This window comes from Platalea leucorodia (assembly GCF_965183815.1).
Source record: "Platalea leucorodia genome assembly, chromosome: 6".
Classification (NCBI taxonomy): Eukaryota; Metazoa; Chordata; class Aves; order Pelecaniformes; family Threskiornithidae; genus Platalea; species Platalea leucorodia.
The window spans coordinates 61538851-61558699 of record NC_138828.1 but is presented as its reverse complement, the minus strand read 5'-3'; the positions used below and the strand labels follow the sequence as shown (position 1 = coordinate 61558699).

The following is a 19849-nucleotide window of genomic DNA, read 5'->3' as shown; positions in this document are numbered from 1 at the left end:
ATATAGCATTTTTGTTGTTCACATGCATTCTGGTAACACACTAACGAGCTTTGAAAGGTTTCCAAATATCTGTACGAGTCATTATTTCTGTGAAAATTTACCCAATTAGTACTTATCATTCTAATCAGTCATACATGCCATTAATATGCGGTTTAGTGTATAAATGATAACACGTAGAAATAATAAGTTAGAGCTGGTAACAATGAGCAGCTCCAACTTGAAAGGGTGTAATATATAGAAAATTTATTCACAAATAAACAAAAAGCATTCGTCAACATGAATAACATTCACGATACTGAAGAAGCTCTTTTTAGGAACAGGATTTTTACCCCCCAATAGTGGGAGTGGAGTTAGCCAGCTTCTCGCAGCACTGACTGGGACGGATGCGGGTTCGCCTGGGTGATCCCCCGGACGGGGCTGTGCTGCGCCGCCCGGCGGCTGCCCGCTCGCTCTCCGTGAGCAGCAGCAGGGCGCCGTGACCGTCACTCCGTGAAGAACCTCCCGCGGTTGGCGGGTGGGCAATTAAAAGAGAAACAGAAGTCACACGGAGTTCTGAAGTTTGAGACTGAACGCTAAAAAAAACCAGTTACAGGTCAATTCACTGAAATAGCCCCCCTCGCCAGCCGCTTGGCTTGTGCGGAACTCCAGCTTGTTCTGGAGCATACAGGATGCAGCAAGGGAGGAGGAATTTTTCCAGGCTGTTTCCCTGTTTTCCTCCAGGTGAATGCAACTTGTTCCCGTTTTTATTACGGGCAGGACTGGCTGCACTGTTGTTAGGATGCCCAAGACTGGACACGGACGGAGACTTTCCTCGCCTCGCTGCCGGCGCCGCCCGCGGTGCTGCCCGCCGCCCTCCTGCCGCGGGAGCGCGCTCCTCCGCCGCCCCCGCACCCCCCGCGCGGGGCCGCGCCCGGCGCTCCCCCCGTGCCGAGCCCTCGCGTTCGCCCCGGGGGGGCCCCGCCGGACCCCCGGCACCACCAGGGCGCCGGCGGCCGCAGCCCCGCGCCGCCTCAGGGCGCGCAGGGCACGGGTAACGTTCAGCGCGCCGCAGGGCGACGCAGGCAGGCGGCCCATAAAATCGTTACGAACCCCGCTCTTCCCGAGACCCCCCCGCCGCTCCCAGGCCGCGGCCCCGGCGGGCGGGGCGGAGGTGGGGCGGCCCCGGCACGGCCCTGGCCCTGGCCCTGACCCCGGCCCCGACCCCGGCCCCGACCCCGGGCTGGGCCTGGGCAGGCGGGCGGGGCGGAGGCGGGGCGGAGGCGGGGCGGCCCGGCACGGCCCCGGCGGGCGGAGCGGAGCGGAGCGGCCGCGCTCCGGAAGGGGGAAGGAGCGGGACGGCGGCGGCGGCGGCGGCGGCGGCGGCATGTCAGGGCGGAGCTCCCCCGGGGACGCCGCGCTGCGCCGCGCGGCCGATCAGTGGCTGCTCTGGGATAAGGTGAGGGGCGGCGGGGGCGGCGGTCAGCGGGGCCCTGCGGGACTCTGCGGGGCGCCGGGGTCCTCCCTGCCCCGCGGGGGCTGCGGTGCCGGGCGGAAGGGGCCTCCGGGGCAGGCAGGGCCGCGGGCAGGGCCGCGGGCAGGGCCGCGGTGCGGGCGCGGGCTTGCGAGGCGCCAGGGCGGCGCGGGGCCGGTCCTGGCTGTTGCACCGCGGCGGCGCCCGGTGCCGTAACGGCGCTGGTCGGGTCCCTCCTCTCCCGAAGCCCCCCGAGCAAGCGGTGCCCGCCCGCCCCGCCGCAGGGGGGCTGCGCTTCCAGCCGCTGCGGCCCCCCCGCCCCGGGGCCGCCGGCAGCGGTGCTCCCTCACCCCGGCGGCGGTGCCCTGTCACAGCAGCCCCCTCCCTCCTTCAGAAACCTGCCGAGCTGGCCTCTGAGGATCTTCTCTTCTCAGCAATACTGAACTTCTCTTTTGAAAGGGCCTGGACTGCTCCTAACCTCTTCTGCTTGTAGGGGCAGATGATAGACTTAAATTATTAAAGGCAAGAATACGTTGCTGTGTTGCCTCTCAGTGTTATAAACCGCCAGGTACCTCCATATTTTTGTTTACTAAAATATTGTTCCCAAAAGACGTGCGCTTACTTCAAAACCCCTGGGAACTGCAGACTCCGTCCTCTTTTCCTGACGGTGCCGCCCAGCGCTTGGTGACCCTCACTGAAGAACATACCTCCCGAGTCTCCGGTACTCTCTGGGCTCGTGGCTTTTCCCCCTTTTCCTGCCAGTGCTTAGGAACGCTTTAGCATGCGTTATTTCCCTTCCTCTTAAGGTGCTTAAACATCTCAAGACTTATCCTTGGGTCTTCAGTTTTGGTCTTGACAGCACTATACGCAGAAGTAAACTCTTCTGTGTATTTCTGTGTTCCACGTGTCTAAAGAAATGTCCTGCCATAGTGGTGGTCTGGAAATGCTCGTGTAGTTGCTTGCTGCTGCAGTTCCCACTGAGATGCAGGCCCAGATTCGGTACATGTGGTTTGCATTTTTTTTGTCCCCATATGCGAAATTTGCTCATTTGGCTGTATTGGAACACGCTGGCCATGGCCCCCCTTCGGTCACTTTAATGACAGCCCTGGGCTCAGCATCATGCAATGCTCTCTAGGTTTTGTGCAATCTACATATTTTTTTGGTAAGGGGTCTTCTGCTTATTTAAAGATGATCAAAGAAAACATAGAATAATTCTTTTTTTAGTATTATTTCCAGGTTCTGAAGGACATCATTAGAAGTACCTCAAGTTTGTTGCGATTCTTCATTAAAGATCATTCGACTGGTTAACTGATCAGTTAGCCAGCTCTGGTTTTATTAATGATAATGCCGTGCCAAACCAGCCCTTCTTTCAGAAACGCTAGTGTATCACGTCAGATGACAATAAGCTTTTGTGTCGGGTTCCCCCCTCCCCCAGTTCAATTGATTTTGAGAAAACAGTCTGGTTTTAAAGGGCCTCTTATTTCCAGGACTTCCTTGACTAACGTTCGTTGTATTCCTATCTTCTGTGTAACCATTTAATTTTCAACTGGTTATTCCGATTATTTTGTGAGACCCTCTTGAAATCTAATGCAGCATCCCTGATAGCGACTTTACTTCTGAAAGGTTAGCGCTCTGTTAACAATTGCGTCTTTGACTCAGGAGTAATTGACCGGCGTGCAATGCCCATTGCCGATTGCTCAAAAACGATGAAGTATTTTCATTTCTCAGGGAGCTCTTACATGTTGGTATTGAGTAACAGAAGAATCCGATATAACCCTTGTCCATTTAGTCTGATATTAAAAAAAAAGAAAAGGTTCCTTTTTGATGTGTTGAGATGGGTTAATATTTAATGATGATAAGCTGCACTTGTCTTACAAAATACAAGTTTGCAAGAGCAAGCCCTTAGGGCTGAAGATGGTCCTGCCGACTTAACAGGAAGTTTTTACCTAGATGACAATTACTGAGCTCGTTACCAGACTATTTTCATCACCGTATTCATTACAGTAGTATCATGTTTTTCATTCTTTCTATTATCAGTCATAAAATTATGGATAGAAGGTAGCTTCTGGTTTTGTTAAAAATAAAACCTGTTTAGTCAGTAGCTGTCCCTCTGCTCTAAAACCCTGGGGGGACTCCTGCACTGATGAAACCTCTTTGGGGCCGTCCTGCAGCGTAGATTCAGGTAAGAAACTCAAGTGTTACCAGGGGATATTTAAGCAAATTGCACTACTGGATATTAACTCTGCATTGAAACCTCTCCCGCTGTATTCACAGAAATCAGTATTCTCATATTCACACCCAGTTTGATTTGAGAGTAGAAAAAGTGGAACCTGAGAGAACCAACGAGGAAGGAAAAAACCAGCACTTCACCCTTCAGATAGAATTAGGTCCTTCTTTAGTAGAGATGCTGCGAGGGTTTGGTTTTGGCTTTTTCTTCTGCTTAAAAAAAAAGTTTAGTTTTTTTCCTTAGCTGTATACAATGTCATCATAACATTCCTAAAATTGAAAGAAAATGGGAACAGTCATCTGTACAGTAAAAAAAAAAAATGCAGATTCTTAGGAGAATATAGCCATAAACAATTATAGCAGTAATTCTGGAAAAAATCCTTCTGCTGTATTAAACAGACTGAGGCCTGGCTTCTACCATTACTTTTTAGACTATGTGTTGGGGGGAGTGGGGCAGGGGGAAACAACCCAACCAACTGCACTCATGCAATCCAGTTTTCTCTAGCAAAAGACATCGACTGAAACTGCGAGACTCAGGCAGCCGCCTGGATAAGTACGATCACTTAGCCAGCCCTGAAAACTGGAGGATCCCTGTAGTTTCACAGTAGATACCAAACCTGGGAAATTCCTTTAATACACCACCAACAAACAAAAATCTCCTTGGGTGTGAGAGCTACGGTATGATCCTAGTGTGAAGCTGCCCTTGCGTATTGGCATTACAGCTTCTCCCCGGCATCTCTACAGGTGTGTGCAGCACCTGCCTGAAGAGACGCCCGTTTCAGTGGTACGAGACAACTCCTGTGCACAAAGCTCACGCAGGGGGAAACCAAGGTGACGGGGCACTGTACAAAGCCTGACGCAAAAGGCGGTGTTCAGGCTTCACCTACGAGACGTAGGTCTGACACTGCAGCAAAAAGTTCAGGTCAACTTTTAAACAGCCTGAACTCAGAATAGTTATGCTGACCTATATTATTCTGTAATAACATAGAATTATATTTTATAATTATAAGAACAAATATAATTACTCTATAGTAATACAGAATTATGTTGAGCCTCCTACAAGGAAATGTCAGTTACAACGTTCTTGGACTGGTAAACTGGTAATTCTTAAACTGGAAATCAGTAATTCAGGGGTACCTAATTGCTTACTGCACCCAGGAAACCTGATTTTTTTTTCTTTAATGAGTCCAGCTTATTCTGCATTATGTAGTTTACCCATTAGCACCAAAAGCTCTGCAGCTTTTTGGGTGTTGATTTAAACTGTGGTGTTTGGCCTGCAGCAGCAGGTGCACAGATCAATGCATTAGGGTATCCAGACCCCGGTCTCAGTTTGGTTTCAGAACGCTTACACCTTTGTATGCAAGCTCACTCACATGCCTACTACTGTGCCTGTGCTGCAGCGTTTTCTGGGGCTGCAGAAAACTTTTTTTTTTTTTTTTTTTTTTTTTTTGTCTAGGATGATATGCCTTCCCTTGCTGTAAGCGTACCTAGGTCATCCAAGAAATAGTCAAGTCTGTGAGTTTTATGAGGTCATATGGTTGACCAGAAATCAAAGCTGATGTCTATTTGGAAATTATAATCTTTGTACTCCAGTGCAAAGTGTGTGTAATCAGGCGGAGCCTGCCGCCTCTCCACGGAACCCTGTTGCCTGGTGGCTGGAGTGTGCCATCTGTCCTGTTGGCTCATCAGTTTTCAAGAAATCAAATATTAAACTTCACAAATCCCATGTTATTAAGATTGAGATGTTGGGGCATACAGGACTTCACTAGTTCCTGAGTTTGGAAACGAAGAGAGTGGATAACAAGGAAGAGTCAGTATAAGTAATACACCAAGAAAGGCAGTGAGACTTGGAAACCCCTCACTGTTGACAAGCAGTCTGACGTGGCCTTTCCGTCGCCACTCTGCACAGCCATTTTATTTAAGAATTCAGCTGTAGTTACTAAGCTTTCATCCTGAGGGTTGTGCTTATTTTTATAAGCATTACCTGCAAATATATTGCAAATTGTCATCTTCTGACCAGTCAGCTTAGTTTTGCTGCTGCCTCTGGTGTTAGCCAGTTTTGGGACAAGGTTACGATTTTATTTTTTTTTAAACTCTACTTATAGCACTATGGAAGTAACAAATATTTCTTAATCATCAGCTTAACTTACTTTCTTTTATGTTTAGAGTAGTTCTTGGGTTGTGATGACAAAAATTCTCTGAACTGTAAAGGTGCATTTTTCCTTTGGTTTTGTTTTGTTTTTAAACCAAAAAATACTGAAATAGACATCATGAAAATGTTTTCACTTCCCAAAATGTGATATATACACTGCTGTCAAGGCAGCATGTTCACTTAAGGAGATATATCTAAAATAAGTAATACTTGAGATTGTGCTGACTTGAAATTAGGAAGATGCAGCAGGAGTTCTGGTGTTCTTAAAGTGGTGTGCGATGTTTTGATACTGAAATAACCCAGTACAGAGAGAGGGAAAGAAAGTCAGTTCTGCTAAGAAGCTTAAGCTTAAAAACAAACAAACAAAACTTTTTCTAGAATATCTGAATTTTGTATCTACAGAATCCAAAAACTTCTGCAATAGTGAAGCAACTGGTTGCTGAAGGAAATGCCGGAGAACTGCAGAAATACTTTGGCTCGCGGATGGAGTTTGGCACAGCAGGGCTCAGAGCTGCCATGGGAGCAGGCATTTCCCACATGAATGACTTGACTATTATCCAGACAACCCAGGTACTGTCTTCAGCACTTGATCTCGCTTAACTGGTTGTATATAGGAACGTAAGAGCCTCATTTATGACAAGCGAATGGGTGTTCTATGGACGTACAAGTTTTTTACTATTCCTCCAGTTTTCAGGAGTCATTTAAACGATAATAATTAGCTGAGTGCTGATGTCTGAAAACAAGCAGAGAGACGCTATTAAGCCATTAAAATAAGTTATTTTCTATATTTGATTTGCAACTGCATTTATACCCAGCTACAGTTAAGCTCGAGTGGATCAGTTAGTCCTCATGTAACAACTACAAAAAACCCCAAAGGTAGCCAGCATTTGGCTAAGCTTTGTGTATGTTGGACATAAATTTACATAAATGCAGTGAAGCTATATATACATATATAGGTCCTAAAGTACATCTGTTTGGAGAGAGCTTAAAAAACCCCAAGACCTTAAATTACTGCAGCCTGAAGTGGTGGTGTATCACGTCCTAAACAGGTGTCATTATGAAGGGTGAGATTTCAGTTAAAAAACTGAAATATTGGCCAGTTGTTCTCCTCCTCATCTGAGACCTAACACAGCTAAATCATTTCTCAAAATCTGCCATTCAGACGAATCGTGTTAACTGTTTCTTTCTGGAGTGGGTTCTGATTTTTGGAAAAGTACTTAAATGCTGTCCAGCTTCACTCTCTTGATTTTGAAGGTTTCTGATATTTCTTGGTGTTTATTGGTCCTGGACAAACTGAATCCCAGTCCAGTTCAGTGAGATGTTAGGTGCACTCACCTTTGTAAGATGTCATCATCTTAGCAATCATCTTAATGCAATGATAAATGAAATACTAAGATTGGGTTAATGAGGTGGATTTGTTGTTGTCTTCAGGGATTTTGCAGATACCTTGAGAAGAATTTCAGTGACCTGAAAAAGAGAGGAGTTGTGATTGGTTTTGATGCTCGTGCCCATCTTTCCAGCGGAGGTAGTAGCAAAAGGTACTTCTCAGGTTTTAAGTATTTTGTAGATGTCTTGTGTGATCCATTATGGTTTTGTATCTGCTTCAACAGTATTTTCTCTTTCTGTAGAGTGAATTAAGGTGAGGGATTTATAGTATTTTTATATTCTGTTAATGTCAAAGCAGTTCTTAAGAGTTGTGCTTTGTCTGTTGGGAATAGGGGGGGAACACATTTAAATTGGGTCTGTATAATAACTTGAGGTTTATTTATGTGGGGTTTTGTTTGGTGTTTTTAAATTGGAGTATGAGGGGAGAAGCTGTGAATTCTAGGAAACTAATTGGTGGGAAAATGAATGTATTGCCTAGGCATCTTTTCTTCCTGTTTAGGTTTGCAAGACTTGCTGCTAATACCTTCATCAGTCAAGGAGTTCCAGTTTATCTGTTCTCCGATATAACACCGACTCCTTTTGTGGTAGGTTTCTCTATCATATCTTTTTATATACACACAAATTCTGTCAGATATCTTGCATTACTTACATTAAGGAAAACTAGACAAACCACTTTTAACTTTTTAAGTTCTACCTGCAGTTAGTCTTATGCTTATTTAGCCATATTTAGTTTACAACATCCACAGCAAGAGAAGGAAGAAGCTTAGTGGAATATCAGTGACAGTGGGATGTGTTTATTCGTTCCTGCTTTCAGGCAGATTTCTTGTAGAAGAAATCTCATCGTTTCTAGGTTGCTGTGGAGTCTGAAGTCTGAAACATACACACACGTTCAGTTTTGTGATTTTTTGGTTGGTTTGGTTGGTTGGTTTTTTAATTTTGTTTTCTTTTGGGGGTATTGAATCCAAAGTAGCCTGTTTAAATAGCAGGTTGTTGGAGTGCAGCAGTGTTATGCCAGGAGGGTTGTTGAATGTGTCCACATTTGGGACTTTGGATCACTAGGTGTCAGTGCTCTAGAACAATAAAGAAAAGCCCTACCTTTCCACTAAAAGCAAGTTTCTCCTGATGCCAGTTGCTCCAGTGAGTGCTGCAAACAGAACATAGTGGGATGAAGACTTTCTATGTAGCATTCTTGTACTGATACAAATTTTGGTAGATTTAGGGACAAATTCTTCATAGTGCAGCTAAAAGCAGTGTCGCAAGAACTGCAGTTGATTGCATTCACTATTAAATAAAAAGCCAGGAGTAAACTCGAGCTGGATCTGTGGTCACAAATAATGCTTTATTTTTAATTCACTCCATCTGTTTTGGACTCATTTATAAGAGCTCTCTCCAAAACAATTCTTTTCTGAACAACAATGGATTAGTTGCTCCACGGACTGCTCTCAAAAGATAGTAGGGATGAGACTGCTCCAGTTGTAATTCTCTACCCTACGCAGACTTCTGTCATTACCCTAACAGACTTTGCACCCCTAAAGACCTCGGGTATCTCAAGTCGTTCTACAGTAGGCAACACATGCATTCAGTTTCCTTCTATAAAAACACTACTCTAGAGATCCACAAAGCGTCTGAAGCAACACTGAGAATATATAAATGGGAAAATGCACAAGAAAAAGCGAGGGCTAAAGTTGTGCCACGTGGGGTCTAGTGGAGCAAGTACTACTTCGCTTCTGCTTTAAAGAGTCAGTCTGTAGGAATTGCATCCTGGCTTTCTTTTCGTTCAGCAGTATGGAAGTATTGCATATGCATGAGAGTAAATAATATATAATATTTTGCATATTCCACTTCAGATAACTTTCTGTTGTTACAGCCATACACAGTAACTCACCTGAAGCTTTGTGCTGGAATTATGGTTACGGCTTCCCACAATCCAAAACAAGATAATGGTTACAAGGTATTCCTATACAATCTATTTTCTGGCTTTTTTCAAACATTTTCTTCCATGTAGAGACACTTATACTATTGTGTATAGCTCCTATCATGTTATAGACCAAATTAATTGATAGTGTGATCTCTTCTAGACGTATGTATTTAAAGCTAGTAGCATGTTAGGCTAATAACATAAGATTTTAATCTTGGCTCTAAAAAGCAGGAGGATAAGTAATACCATTGCATACTTTGAAACACTTTAAAATATTAACTGACCTCTTTTCAAAAGCATTAATCATTTCTCCAATTCAGGATTTAAAAAGATCTCTTTAGTTTTACAAACCCAGAGAATTAAAAATATGTGAAACTTAATGAGTTGTTTGTACAAACGTTTTGAATAACTTCCATTAATTTCTTGTAGTATATTTTTCTTTTGCTAAAAGTGACACAGTGTATCAGTGTGACTTTTTTCTATGACAGAAATCTGCTTTCCACTGAAAAAAAACACAGCTGACCTGCCTGTCTGCCAGTCATCCCATAGCTGGACTAGTCATATACAGACTGTTTCCAAAATACAAAAAGGGAAGTTGGGAGATCTTTTTTGTCATCTTAATAGAAAAACAAGGCATTAGCAGGGATGATTTCTTGCTGTCTCTCCCTCCAGAACGTCATGTCTGTTTAAAATTGCTTTTTTAATATTTAATGTATTGATCTTGATAGCTTGTTTGGATGTTTTATCAATTACTTTTTAAATCAACTTCATCTTTTCTTAATATTTTGTTATTTGGGCTACATATGTATGTGGCCCAGATGCCGTTAGGTGTCTTTCCTTAAACTTGTGGTCTGTAAACCATTAGTAGAAGGAAGTGTGCAAAGAACTGTCAAAAAGTAAAACATAGTAAGTATACCTCTTCCTGGATGTGTAAACAGTCAACAAAAAGGAGAAGGCTACAAGTAGTGAACGTCTTGAAGCTTAGTTGAATTTGAGCTTGCTGTTGTGGCAACACTGCTGCTGTAGGAAGCTGCAAAGTTTTTGTGCCTTTCTCCTTAATTTTCTTGTGGTAAATGTGTTTTGCACACTTTTTTCCTCTTAACAATTCTTCTATATATAATAATTATACCTAAAAATCTGGAAGAAAGTATATGAAATAGCATGGGCAAGTTATCAATCCCAAGGCTGGCAGACAGGCTGATACTAGAATCTTCTCAATAAATGAACTGGGTCTTGTTTTGTGTTTCATTATGGATTTTGGTATCTTCTGATAAAATTAAACAGCTTTTTTACAGAACAAAAATGGGATGTGACAGGAAACACTGAGAATATGAACAGGGGAATATTCTGGATATACTTAAGCCTAATTTACTGTAATACTCTACCAAATGTAGTGCACTTTAGCCAACAAAAAAATGACAAAGCAATATTAATGACCAAATACTCACTTAGCTTATTTATTATTTAGGTTTACTGGGAAAACGGTGCTCAGATTATTTCCCCTCATGACAAAGGAATTTCTCAGGCTATTGAGGAGAACCAAGAGCCGTGGCCTCAGGCTTGGGATGACAAACTGATTGACAGCAGCCTGCTACTTCATGATCCATATGCCATGGTCAATAAGGAGTATTTCAAAGACATACAGAAACAGTGCTTCCACAGGTAACTGGTGTTAACTTCATTAAGAATATGTGATTTTCCATCTAGTACATCATTGGGGCAGTTGAAATTGATGGAAGTCAGGGCGGCCATGATCCTGCCATGATCCAGCTCTGTCTGTGCCTTCTTGTCATCTTTTGTGGTAGCACTGGCAGCTGTGTGGTGACGTAGTAAGCCAGTTCATAAAGCTGGTCTGGCAGAAGTCTAAGCCAGTAAAGTGAGCGATTAGTTTCGATTATGTCATCTCCCTGTATTCACGTGACCGCGCATCAGCCAAATGCCACAGCAAGACTGGGGCTATCTTGTGCAGCTGGGGTGAGCCGACACTGATGGTCCAACAGTCTTAAAATGGGCTTCTAAGAGAGGAGTTTAACCAGGCTGTTAAGCCAGGAAGAAGGAGGTCTTGCTCTGTCATTTTAGCCTTGCATGTGCTCCTGGTGGCCTTGGGCGCCTTGCATGGGCCTAATCCTGTCACTTGCTCAGTAAGAACTTTACTCAACAAAATCAAGTGGATGTTTCTCTTTGTGATTAACAAGTAGAATCGGTTTATGGATTAGATGAGCAGCAACCTGTTAGGTCTGCTTATTTACATCAAAATTTTAACCACCAGTAACCACGTTCTTACTCTCGCTAAAAACAAAGTCAGAATTACTAGAAAGTTGGGGTTATGTGAGAAATTATGCTGCTTTTTCAAAATAGGAGAGATGTCTCCTTAGGAGTTTGCATGCCTTCAGGTGCGTTCTACACTTTCAGTAATGTACTTCATAAAAATGAGTGTGCCCAAATGAGGCATGCTGCTGTCAGTTCACTGTGTTCACAGTCTTTGGACCTGGTTTAAATGCCACAGTTGGGGATGAAGAGTCTTATTAGTTAGTTGTATTTCTTTTCCACTCACCTCCTTTGGGGTGCATAGAGTGTACTATCTTTCTTATTCCAGTGATTTGCACGTACCAGGACATTGGATATCAAGAGTGACTCATATTGCTGAAAAATGAAGCTAAGCCAATTTTCAAGCCATTGCCTTTAAAATCCGACCTCCTTTAATTTATAACTTTAACAGTAATATAGAATACTGACACATATCTGTTTCCGAATGTAGTCAATTTTGTGCAGAATATTCTTCCATACCCAAGTTTACTGTTAATTTGTTTTATTTCAGGAATATAAACAAGGAAACAAACCTGAAATTTGTCCATACTTCTGTGCATGGTGTAGGTCATAAATTTGTGCAGCTGGCCTTCAAGGCATTTGACCTTAGCCCTCCTTTTGCTGTTCCGGAGCAGAAGGATCCTGATCCAGAATTTCCCACAGTGAAGTATCCAAATCCTGAAGAAGGCAAAGGTGTTCTGGTAAATAGATTTTTTTTTTTTTTTTTTTTTTAATAGTTGCAATGTCTTTCAAACAGTGTTTCCTTTCTGCCAGTAGTCATGGCTATAAATATTGACTGAAGGTCTATTTTGTTTCTATTTTCATAGCCTTACATTTAGAGAAGAGTAAGCTAGTATCCTTTCACTGAAATTTATAAGTCTTTTTGAACCAATCCAGTAATAACTAGCTTAAACTTTAAATTACTTTGTTCTGCGCTCTAACAGAATGGGCAGCATCTGCACATAGAACAAAGTGATACAGTTCCTTTTAAAAAATAAAATAATAATAAAATAATAATAAAAAGATCTTCAGTTGGTTTTGGAAAGTTTCTACAATTTACATCTGAAATACAAGGACTAAATTCTTCTGATACAACACAGGGAGGGGACAGGGGAAGCCTTGAGAGGTGGTTAGAATTTCTGCTACAAGTATTTCTGCTACACTTTGTTATTGAAGGATCCTGCTGCATCCAAGTAGCTTTCGACTCAGGCTGCAGAAGTGGAATGATGTAGGTGAAGTTAAATATCTCACCTGGGCTCTACTGCTGCCAGGCTTGAAGTTTATTTTTTGTAGAGACACATCATGATTTTGTGTGTTTGAGATTAAATAAATTGGGAAAATTATTTAAAACCCATAAAGAAAGTGAAAATATTGTTTGGGAGTATTAACACTCATCTGGTCTTGCTTACCACTTTTCCAGACATTGTCTTTTGCTTTGGCTGAAAAAGATGGGGCTAAAATCATTTTAGCAAATGATCCTGATGCTGATCGACTTGCAGTGGCAGAGAAACAAGAGAGGTACGGTAATAAAGAAATGCAAACCATTCACATTTTTCACTTAAAGGCTAGGCTCGTTTGGGGGATTCTTGCAACCTGTGTTGCAGAGGAAGATAGAATAGTCACAGTAGTTGTCTTTGGACTGAAACCACCTAGAAATGTGAGAGGACTGTATGAAGCAGACCACAGTGGGGGCAGTAAATAAAATAATGATTAATATTAGACACTGTACAGAAGCTTGAATAAATACTTGACACTTGCTGTACTTCAGGCACGCACAGAAGCGTGTGAATTGTTGTGACTGTGCTAGAGCTTTTTAAAGGTAGGTTTTCAGTTAGAAATTTTTCACAGAAGACTGATAAACATTCTTTCATACTGTATTTATTAAATAATAACTTGAATATTCAGGAGAACCTTTATAGTTCCCGGATAATCGCAGGAATAGGGAACACCCCTGTTCTTTCTTTCTTTCTTAAATACTGTTAGACCAGACATTTTACTAATTATTAGATGACTTGGGCCTCTATCGCTCAGTTCCCCAGTTCTATGCATAATGTTATGTACCTGCAGTTCACCTTAAGCTATGTCAGTGTTTGGTACTTCTCAGTACAGTCATTTGTACTCTCTCCTTTAAGGACCAGCTATGCATGCATTATTTATCTATGTATATCCTGTCAAAGAATGAGATCGCAAAAGGTAAACTTGCTCAAACAGGGGATTCTCATAGAGTTTTCATTTGTATGGAATGTGTAACCTATGGTTCTGACCCAATATTGTCATCCCCTTATTTCATGCCCCCTGATATCCTGTACTTCTACAATTGTTTGCATTCTGTATTGTGGTTATATCTGATTTATGAAAATAAGCTGAAGTACTGCACTTGGTACCATATCTATAAATAGTGGTGTTTCTCTTTTATCTGCTTTGATAAAGCAGAAACTAATCTGAGCAGTTAGAAACCATAAATCTTTAATAAAAGTAAACTTCAAGGTTTTCAGCTCAGAGAGGAGCAGAAGAAAAATCTGCTGCTGTGCCAGGAGCAAAAATAGTGTAAATGCATTCCCTGTGCGTGAGAGCCAGAAGAGGGATATAAAACCATGGCAACAGTCCTTGGTACCCAAGGGATGAGACGGGCACCTGCTAGAGGTCCTCAGGGATTGTGGATGACACAAGTATTTGAACCTAAATCAGTTATGCAAATTTCAAAAACCCAGTAAAAGGAGACAGTGCAAATATCCATTTTGCTTACCAGATAACCTCTTTTGATCTTATAGCAGCTTCAAAGGTGGTAGTGTTTTATTTGGGTTTTTTTTTTTTTTTTTAACTTGTTATCCTCACAGGCTGAACTAAGGAGGCTTCTCTGCCTTTAGAAGAAGAATGGGCTAATTGGCACTCTCTGCTGTATCTTTGACAGTGTTAGCTGCAATATCTTTATTTTAATGTTTCTGGCCTGTGCCAGCCTCAGTTGGCAATTCAGCATTGAGGAAAAAGCACAAAAAGTTTTAGTTTGTGCTAGTTACAATGGGTTAAAACAAGAATGCAAAATCACTCATGTTTTTTGTCTAAAAGAGCTATCAGAGACTTGAAGAGAGGGTGTTAGTTTATTGTATTCATCACCACTGAGAGCATGGTGCTCTCATTCTGCTACCTCTTTGCTAATTGTTTAGCCAGTCTCAGTTGTCTCCTAACTTTCAGTCCTGTGTCCTCCTCTCAGACTTCTGCTGTTCATACACTAATCGAATATTAATATAGGCTTCTACAGTATCTGTACTTCTTCTTTGACAGAAACTCCTGCTAGAGCACACTCTCTCAGCGCTCTTACACTAAGTTGTCGCTGTGCATTGCTTTGTGCCTGTTGGCATCAATAAATGCAGGAGACTGAGTCTGCTTCTCTTTCACAACAGGTACTGTTTCTGTAGGTCTTGGGTTTCATCCGTTTGGCAGTGTCTTTGTCCCCTTTTGTGACTGGGAATTTTTGGGCAATTTTGACATCTGTCTTTCCCTTTTTCCTTCACTTTTTCTTGTGCTAGCAACACATCAATGTTAATCTTTTTTTACCTGTTTGAGATTTTTTCCAATCTTCCTGAATGACCAATTGGTGTATTTGTGATTAAATAAAAGGTATTTGTCACTGAGTCAACTAAAGATACTGATCACTTGAGAACTGTATTTTATGTCTCTGTGCTTGTCTTAATCATTGATTTTATAGTTTGTCTCCTGAATGTTTTTGGTTTTGGTTTTTTTTTTTTTACTTAAAATATGCTGGTAATATCACTGTTTCATTTTTGGATAAACTCAAAAGCTGGTACGTATGGTGGAGGAGGAAGGTAACCACTTCAGAATTCTTTGGGGGAGGAACTTTTTTGTTTGTTCTTAATGAAGACATGGTATCTTGTTACTGTTACTTGGAACTCAGATGCAGTGGTTTTATTTGCTAGTATTCATGTATGGAAGAACCAGTAGATTTTTTTTTTTTCCCAGTATCCTTTGAATTCATAGACTTTCTTTTTTTTTTTTTTTTTTTTTCTTCCCCATCCAGTGGTGAATGGAAGGTGTTTTCTGGAAATGAGTTGGGAGCTCTTTTAGGCTGGTGGATTTTCACTTGCTGGAAAAATCACAATAGGGATACTTGTGCCATTAAAGATGTCTACATGTTATCCAGTACTGTTTCTTCCAAAATCCTGAGAGCGATTGCACTAAAGGAAGGTTTTCACTTTGAGGTAAACTGTCACCTGTTATTCCATGTTCTTTTATTTGCTTACCTACATAGCGTCATATCTTTGTAAAACATTGCTTTTATTTTTAATGCCTTTTTTTCTCCTCACTGCTGTAGGAAACACTGACAGGTTTCAAGTGGATGGGCAACCGTGCCAAACAGCTCATGGACCAGGGAAAAGCTGTTCTTTTTGCATTTGAGGAGGCTATAGGTAAGAAACAGAATATTATGTTCTAGTATCCTGTAAAATAGTGAAAGTAGGACTGTTGCAAAAAATGGCAATGTAAAGGTGCCCTGAACACAATGGGCAATCCAGTGAGTTACTGGCATCATCGATTTGGATGATTGATATTACTAGTTTTAATCCTTTGTATCTCTGCTTAGCACAGAGTATGATGATGTAAGCTAGGTGTATGTAACTTCAGCAGCATGGCTATGTAGACTTGGACTGCAAATTCTGCACAAGCTATTTAAAAAAAACCAAACACACACTTTTTTTCAGACTTCAAGTTGAGTATGTTTAGTTGACAGTTTTAAATGTGCTAAGTTTAAATGTGAATAAAATAAAGTAAAATCTCTCCCAAATTATACTTGTAAACTGGAAAGCCATGAATAAAAGCTATTAATTTGTGAAAAAGAAATTGTAAAGCTATAATGCTATTTCTTGATTATCTCAGTACCTGAAAACCTGAGAAAACGTGAGTAATTTCACTGATAATTATCAGTGTTACCATATGCTACCATGTAAGGGTAAACACATTTGAGACAAAGTGCTGTACTTGCATTGTTCCTGCAGTGTGGCATTTCTCTTTCATGAGACCTCCGAAAGTATTTGGGAGCATCTGGTACTGATATGACACAAATCTGTCTCTGTCTTAAAATTCCATTAAATACCTTGCTTATTAAAATTACTACTGGTTAGAAGATAAAATTTTCCACTTTTGGTTTAACTCTAAAACGTCTGTACTGTGGTAATGTGCATTTCTGCTTTAAAAGATGTTGGTTTGATTAACTCCCCCCCCCCCCCCATCTTATTTCCTCATTAAAATCTATCAAATACATATCATTTTCTTTGTTTAGGGTATATGTGCTGTCCTGCTGTTCTGGACAAAGATGGTGTCAGTGCCGCTGTTATAACTGCGGAGATGGCTAGCTTTTTGGCAACCAGGAATTTGTCTTTGTCTCAGCAGCTGAAAGCTGTCTATGATGAGTGAGTTAAGTTATAATTGTTTAATTTTCAATTTTTCTCCATTCCACATACCAGGGTTAATAGGGACTCAATAGCAACCTATAGTATATGAAGAAATAAAAATTGGGTTATTGTACTATTAACAATTCTGTGTTAATAGTAATCTTCTAGAAAGTGCTCCTGCCTCATGGGCATGAATATATTTATGACTTCGTTTTGTGTCGTTTTAAGGTATTTTAAAAATAATAATATTACCTTACTTACTACCTATTAGTTAATGAGATTTTTGAGGTATTTTTGTTTGCTTGTCTGAAAGGTTTCTCCTTTTGGGAAGTTCTACTCTTCAGTCCTTTTACAGAAGATTGGCCTGGTTTTTGGCCAGCAGCATTGCTGTGTTGTAGAGATCGTGGTGCCTCTTGCTGCTTAAATGTGCCAGGCGCACAAAAATGTTGATGGCAGAATGGGTCTAAGTAGCTCTGGCATATTTATGCTACTCACAGAAGCCAGCTTGCTTCTGTCCTGCTTGCAGGGCTACTTGTGATTAAACTAATTCTAGTTGGCTCTAAAGTTAGGCTTTTTATTATATTATTCTGTCTTTTTTTGATGGATAGTATATATTGGTTGTTCTTTCACCTCCTGAATACTGAGATTTGAGCTGATTATGCAGAAGTGCTGTGACTGTTTGACCATAACTATTGGCTGAGTATCCCTCTGAGTGCTTTTAATATGAGGCACTACTTTTCTTTTGTTCTTGTTTAATGTGTTCAAAGACCTACAGAAATCAATAGCAAAAATTACTATTGGATTTCATGGGGCAGGGAGTGTTTTTTGTGGGGGTTTTGGGTTGTTTGTTTTAAAGGAGGGAGCAGGACAGGCTGGCAGATAGTCTCCACCTCTTCATGTCTCATGGACACTAATAAAGGAGTGGTGGTACCTGCAAAGATGCTCATGGAAAACTCCAGCCTTGGTGCTTCTTGTTTTCCAATCCTCAGATCTCTCGTTTGCATGCAGCACTAGCCACGCTTGTTTCATCCATTGTTTAAGAATGAATCAAGTGGAAAGGACTTGCTAACACACTGCATAAATAAATTGTGGAATTTATCAGCTATTGTACATGGCAGAAGTAAACAGTAATATAAATGCATGGAAGAGGAATTAATGCCTAGAGCTGCAAAAATAGCATCTGATGTGCGAATTCCCTTAATTACTAGTAGCTGGAATTGTATATTCAAAGAATTATCCTTCTCTGGCTCATGCTTTTTTTTTTTTTTTTTTTTTAATACTTATTCAGTAAACACCTGCTTCAGGTTGCCCTCAGAAACAGAGTATTTAACTGAGTAGAACGTAGCTGTGCCACAGTGCCACCGTGTACATAGCCACTGAAGAGGACTCTCAAAGTCAGAGCTTATTTAGCATAAAAGCAGTCTGTAGATACACCTCAAAGTAAGATGTCACTGCATATAGTCACTGTTTGTGGAAAAGCTACAGATACAGGGAAGGACACAAATCTGCCTTATTAAATTGATGCTTGATAACTAGAACTGGGGGGTGTGTGTCTTGTTTTGGTTTGGGGGGTCATTTAGTGTGTGTTTGTTTTTTGTTTGCTTGTGGCTAGTACAGAGTTGCGGTTTTGTACTCCTTACTACTTTATTTTTTGTCAGATTTGTCTTGTGAGTTGCTGTTGAAGCAGAAGAAACCCTACTCTGTATTTTGGAGGTATAGAAGGGGGATCTGTTGTCAAAGAAATAAATGCAGGTCAGGAAAAGGACACAGTCCTAGCAGGCTCATCACTTCTTTCAAATATAGGATAGGTTTTGTAAATTCCCTTGCTGGTTCTCAAGACTGATTTAACAACTATTGACCTTCAAGATGTCCATTTTGGTATAAACATGACCCTATTTAAGGAACCTCTCAGGTTTCTAGCATGAACATCCTAGTACTCGTGAAAGATTCTGCCCTTCAGATTTTCCCTGGCATCAAGGGTACTCATCAAGTGTCGATCTTTAGTAAGAGCTCACTTAAACAAGCAGTCCAGGCTCGTATGCTTTTCAACAACGAGCTGTTTTGAGAAGTCAGTGTTAGCAGGTCATTTGTCTTTGATGCAGATTCTGCATCATATTACCTGGCAGCAAACAGATGAGGTAAAGAGAGGATGTTCAGAACAGTTTGGTTTAGTAGAAACACTTTAATGGGAGAGCAGCTTCTGAAGTGTGATTGGAAAAAACAGTCTGGAATGTGTATTACTCCAAAAAGGTCAGCTGGAATCCAGTCAAGGAAGCTACTTACAGGTAGTCTGTTCTCTTCCTATGGTGGGTAGATCTCTTCAAGGAAATAATGACATCTTTTTTTCTTCTGGTTTAGCAATAAATTTTCTTATTTTTAATCATAAAAAGGAAAAGGTGTCTGCACAGAAGTTTCTTTAAAGTATGTAAAATAGGACAATTAAGCTGTTGAAGCCTTTTTAAAATTGTAAGGGGGTGAACTGATGCTACAGTTGGGTGCCCATGAGTATAGATTCTTGCTTTATAGAATGGTGTACAACTCTAAGAAAAACATTGCTTCTTCAATTCATTCATATTGTGTCTTCACAGATATGGCTTCCATATTACCAAAGCTTCATATTTCATCTGCCATGATCCTAAAGTTATTCAACAGCTTTTTGACAACCTTAGAAATTTTGATGGAAAAAACACATACCCGAAATCTTGTGGTAGATTTAAAGTTTCTGGAATAAGGGATCTAACTACTGGGTACGACAGCAGCCAGCCAGATCAAAAGGCTGTAAGTATATTTTTAAAATTATATATAAATCATATAAGTATGTATATACACACATATAAAAAATTCTATGGAGAAACACTCTAAACATTATGTTACATCCTGAGTCTTAAAATAAGTTTTATTGGGGATGATTGTTTTGCCTTGGTGGGAGGAAATGAAGGTTGGGGGAGGGAGTTTGGTCTTGTGGTGGGTTTTTTTTTACAGTCTGTAAAAGGAGGTAGGAGAAT

General features: G+C 41.1%; 1 protein-coding gene and 1 long non-coding RNA gene across 3 annotated transcripts in view; one reads left to right on the top strand and one right to left on the bottom strand.

Moving 5' to 3' along the window:
- The first annotated feature begins 1343 nt into the window (after window positions 1-1343).
- The window catches only part of PGM2 (phosphoglucomutase 2), a 20230-nt gene continuing 1724 nt past the window's right edge, over window positions 1344-19849 (top strand). Inside the window, exons 1-12 of one of the 2 annotated variants that reach the window (XM_082315166.1) lie at window positions 1344-1435; window positions 6231-6398; window positions 7260-7366; window positions 7714-7798; window positions 9082-9165; window positions 10601-10794; window positions 11951-12140; window positions 12860-12957; window positions 15476-15656; window positions 15770-15863; window positions 16733-16862; window positions 19433-19622. In XM_082315166.1, coding sequence (XP_082171292.1) covers window positions 1364-1435; window positions 6231-6398; window positions 7260-7366; window positions 7714-7798; window positions 9082-9165; window positions 10601-10794; window positions 11951-12140; window positions 12860-12957; window positions 15476-15656; window positions 15770-15863; window positions 16733-16862; window positions 19433-19622 — 1593 coding nt within the window. In that variant the 5' untranslated portion in view covers window positions 1344-1363. Of the gene's footprint in view, window positions 1436-2128; window positions 2172-6230; window positions 6399-7259; window positions 7367-7713; window positions 7799-9081; window positions 9166-10600; window positions 10795-11950; window positions 12141-12859; window positions 12958-15475; window positions 15657-15769; window positions 15864-16732; window positions 16863-19432; window positions 19623-19849 lie in introns of those variants that run through there. The other variant, XM_082315167.1, reaches the window with a different exon arrangement.
- LOC309592083 overlaps window positions 12033-19849 on the bottom strand; it is a 20582-nt gene continuing 12765 nt past the window's right edge. The window contains exon 4 of the long non-coding RNA XR_014228509.1: window positions 12033-12117. This is a non-coding gene — a long non-coding RNA (uncharacterized lncRNA). The remainder of the gene's footprint in view (window positions 12118-19849) is intronic.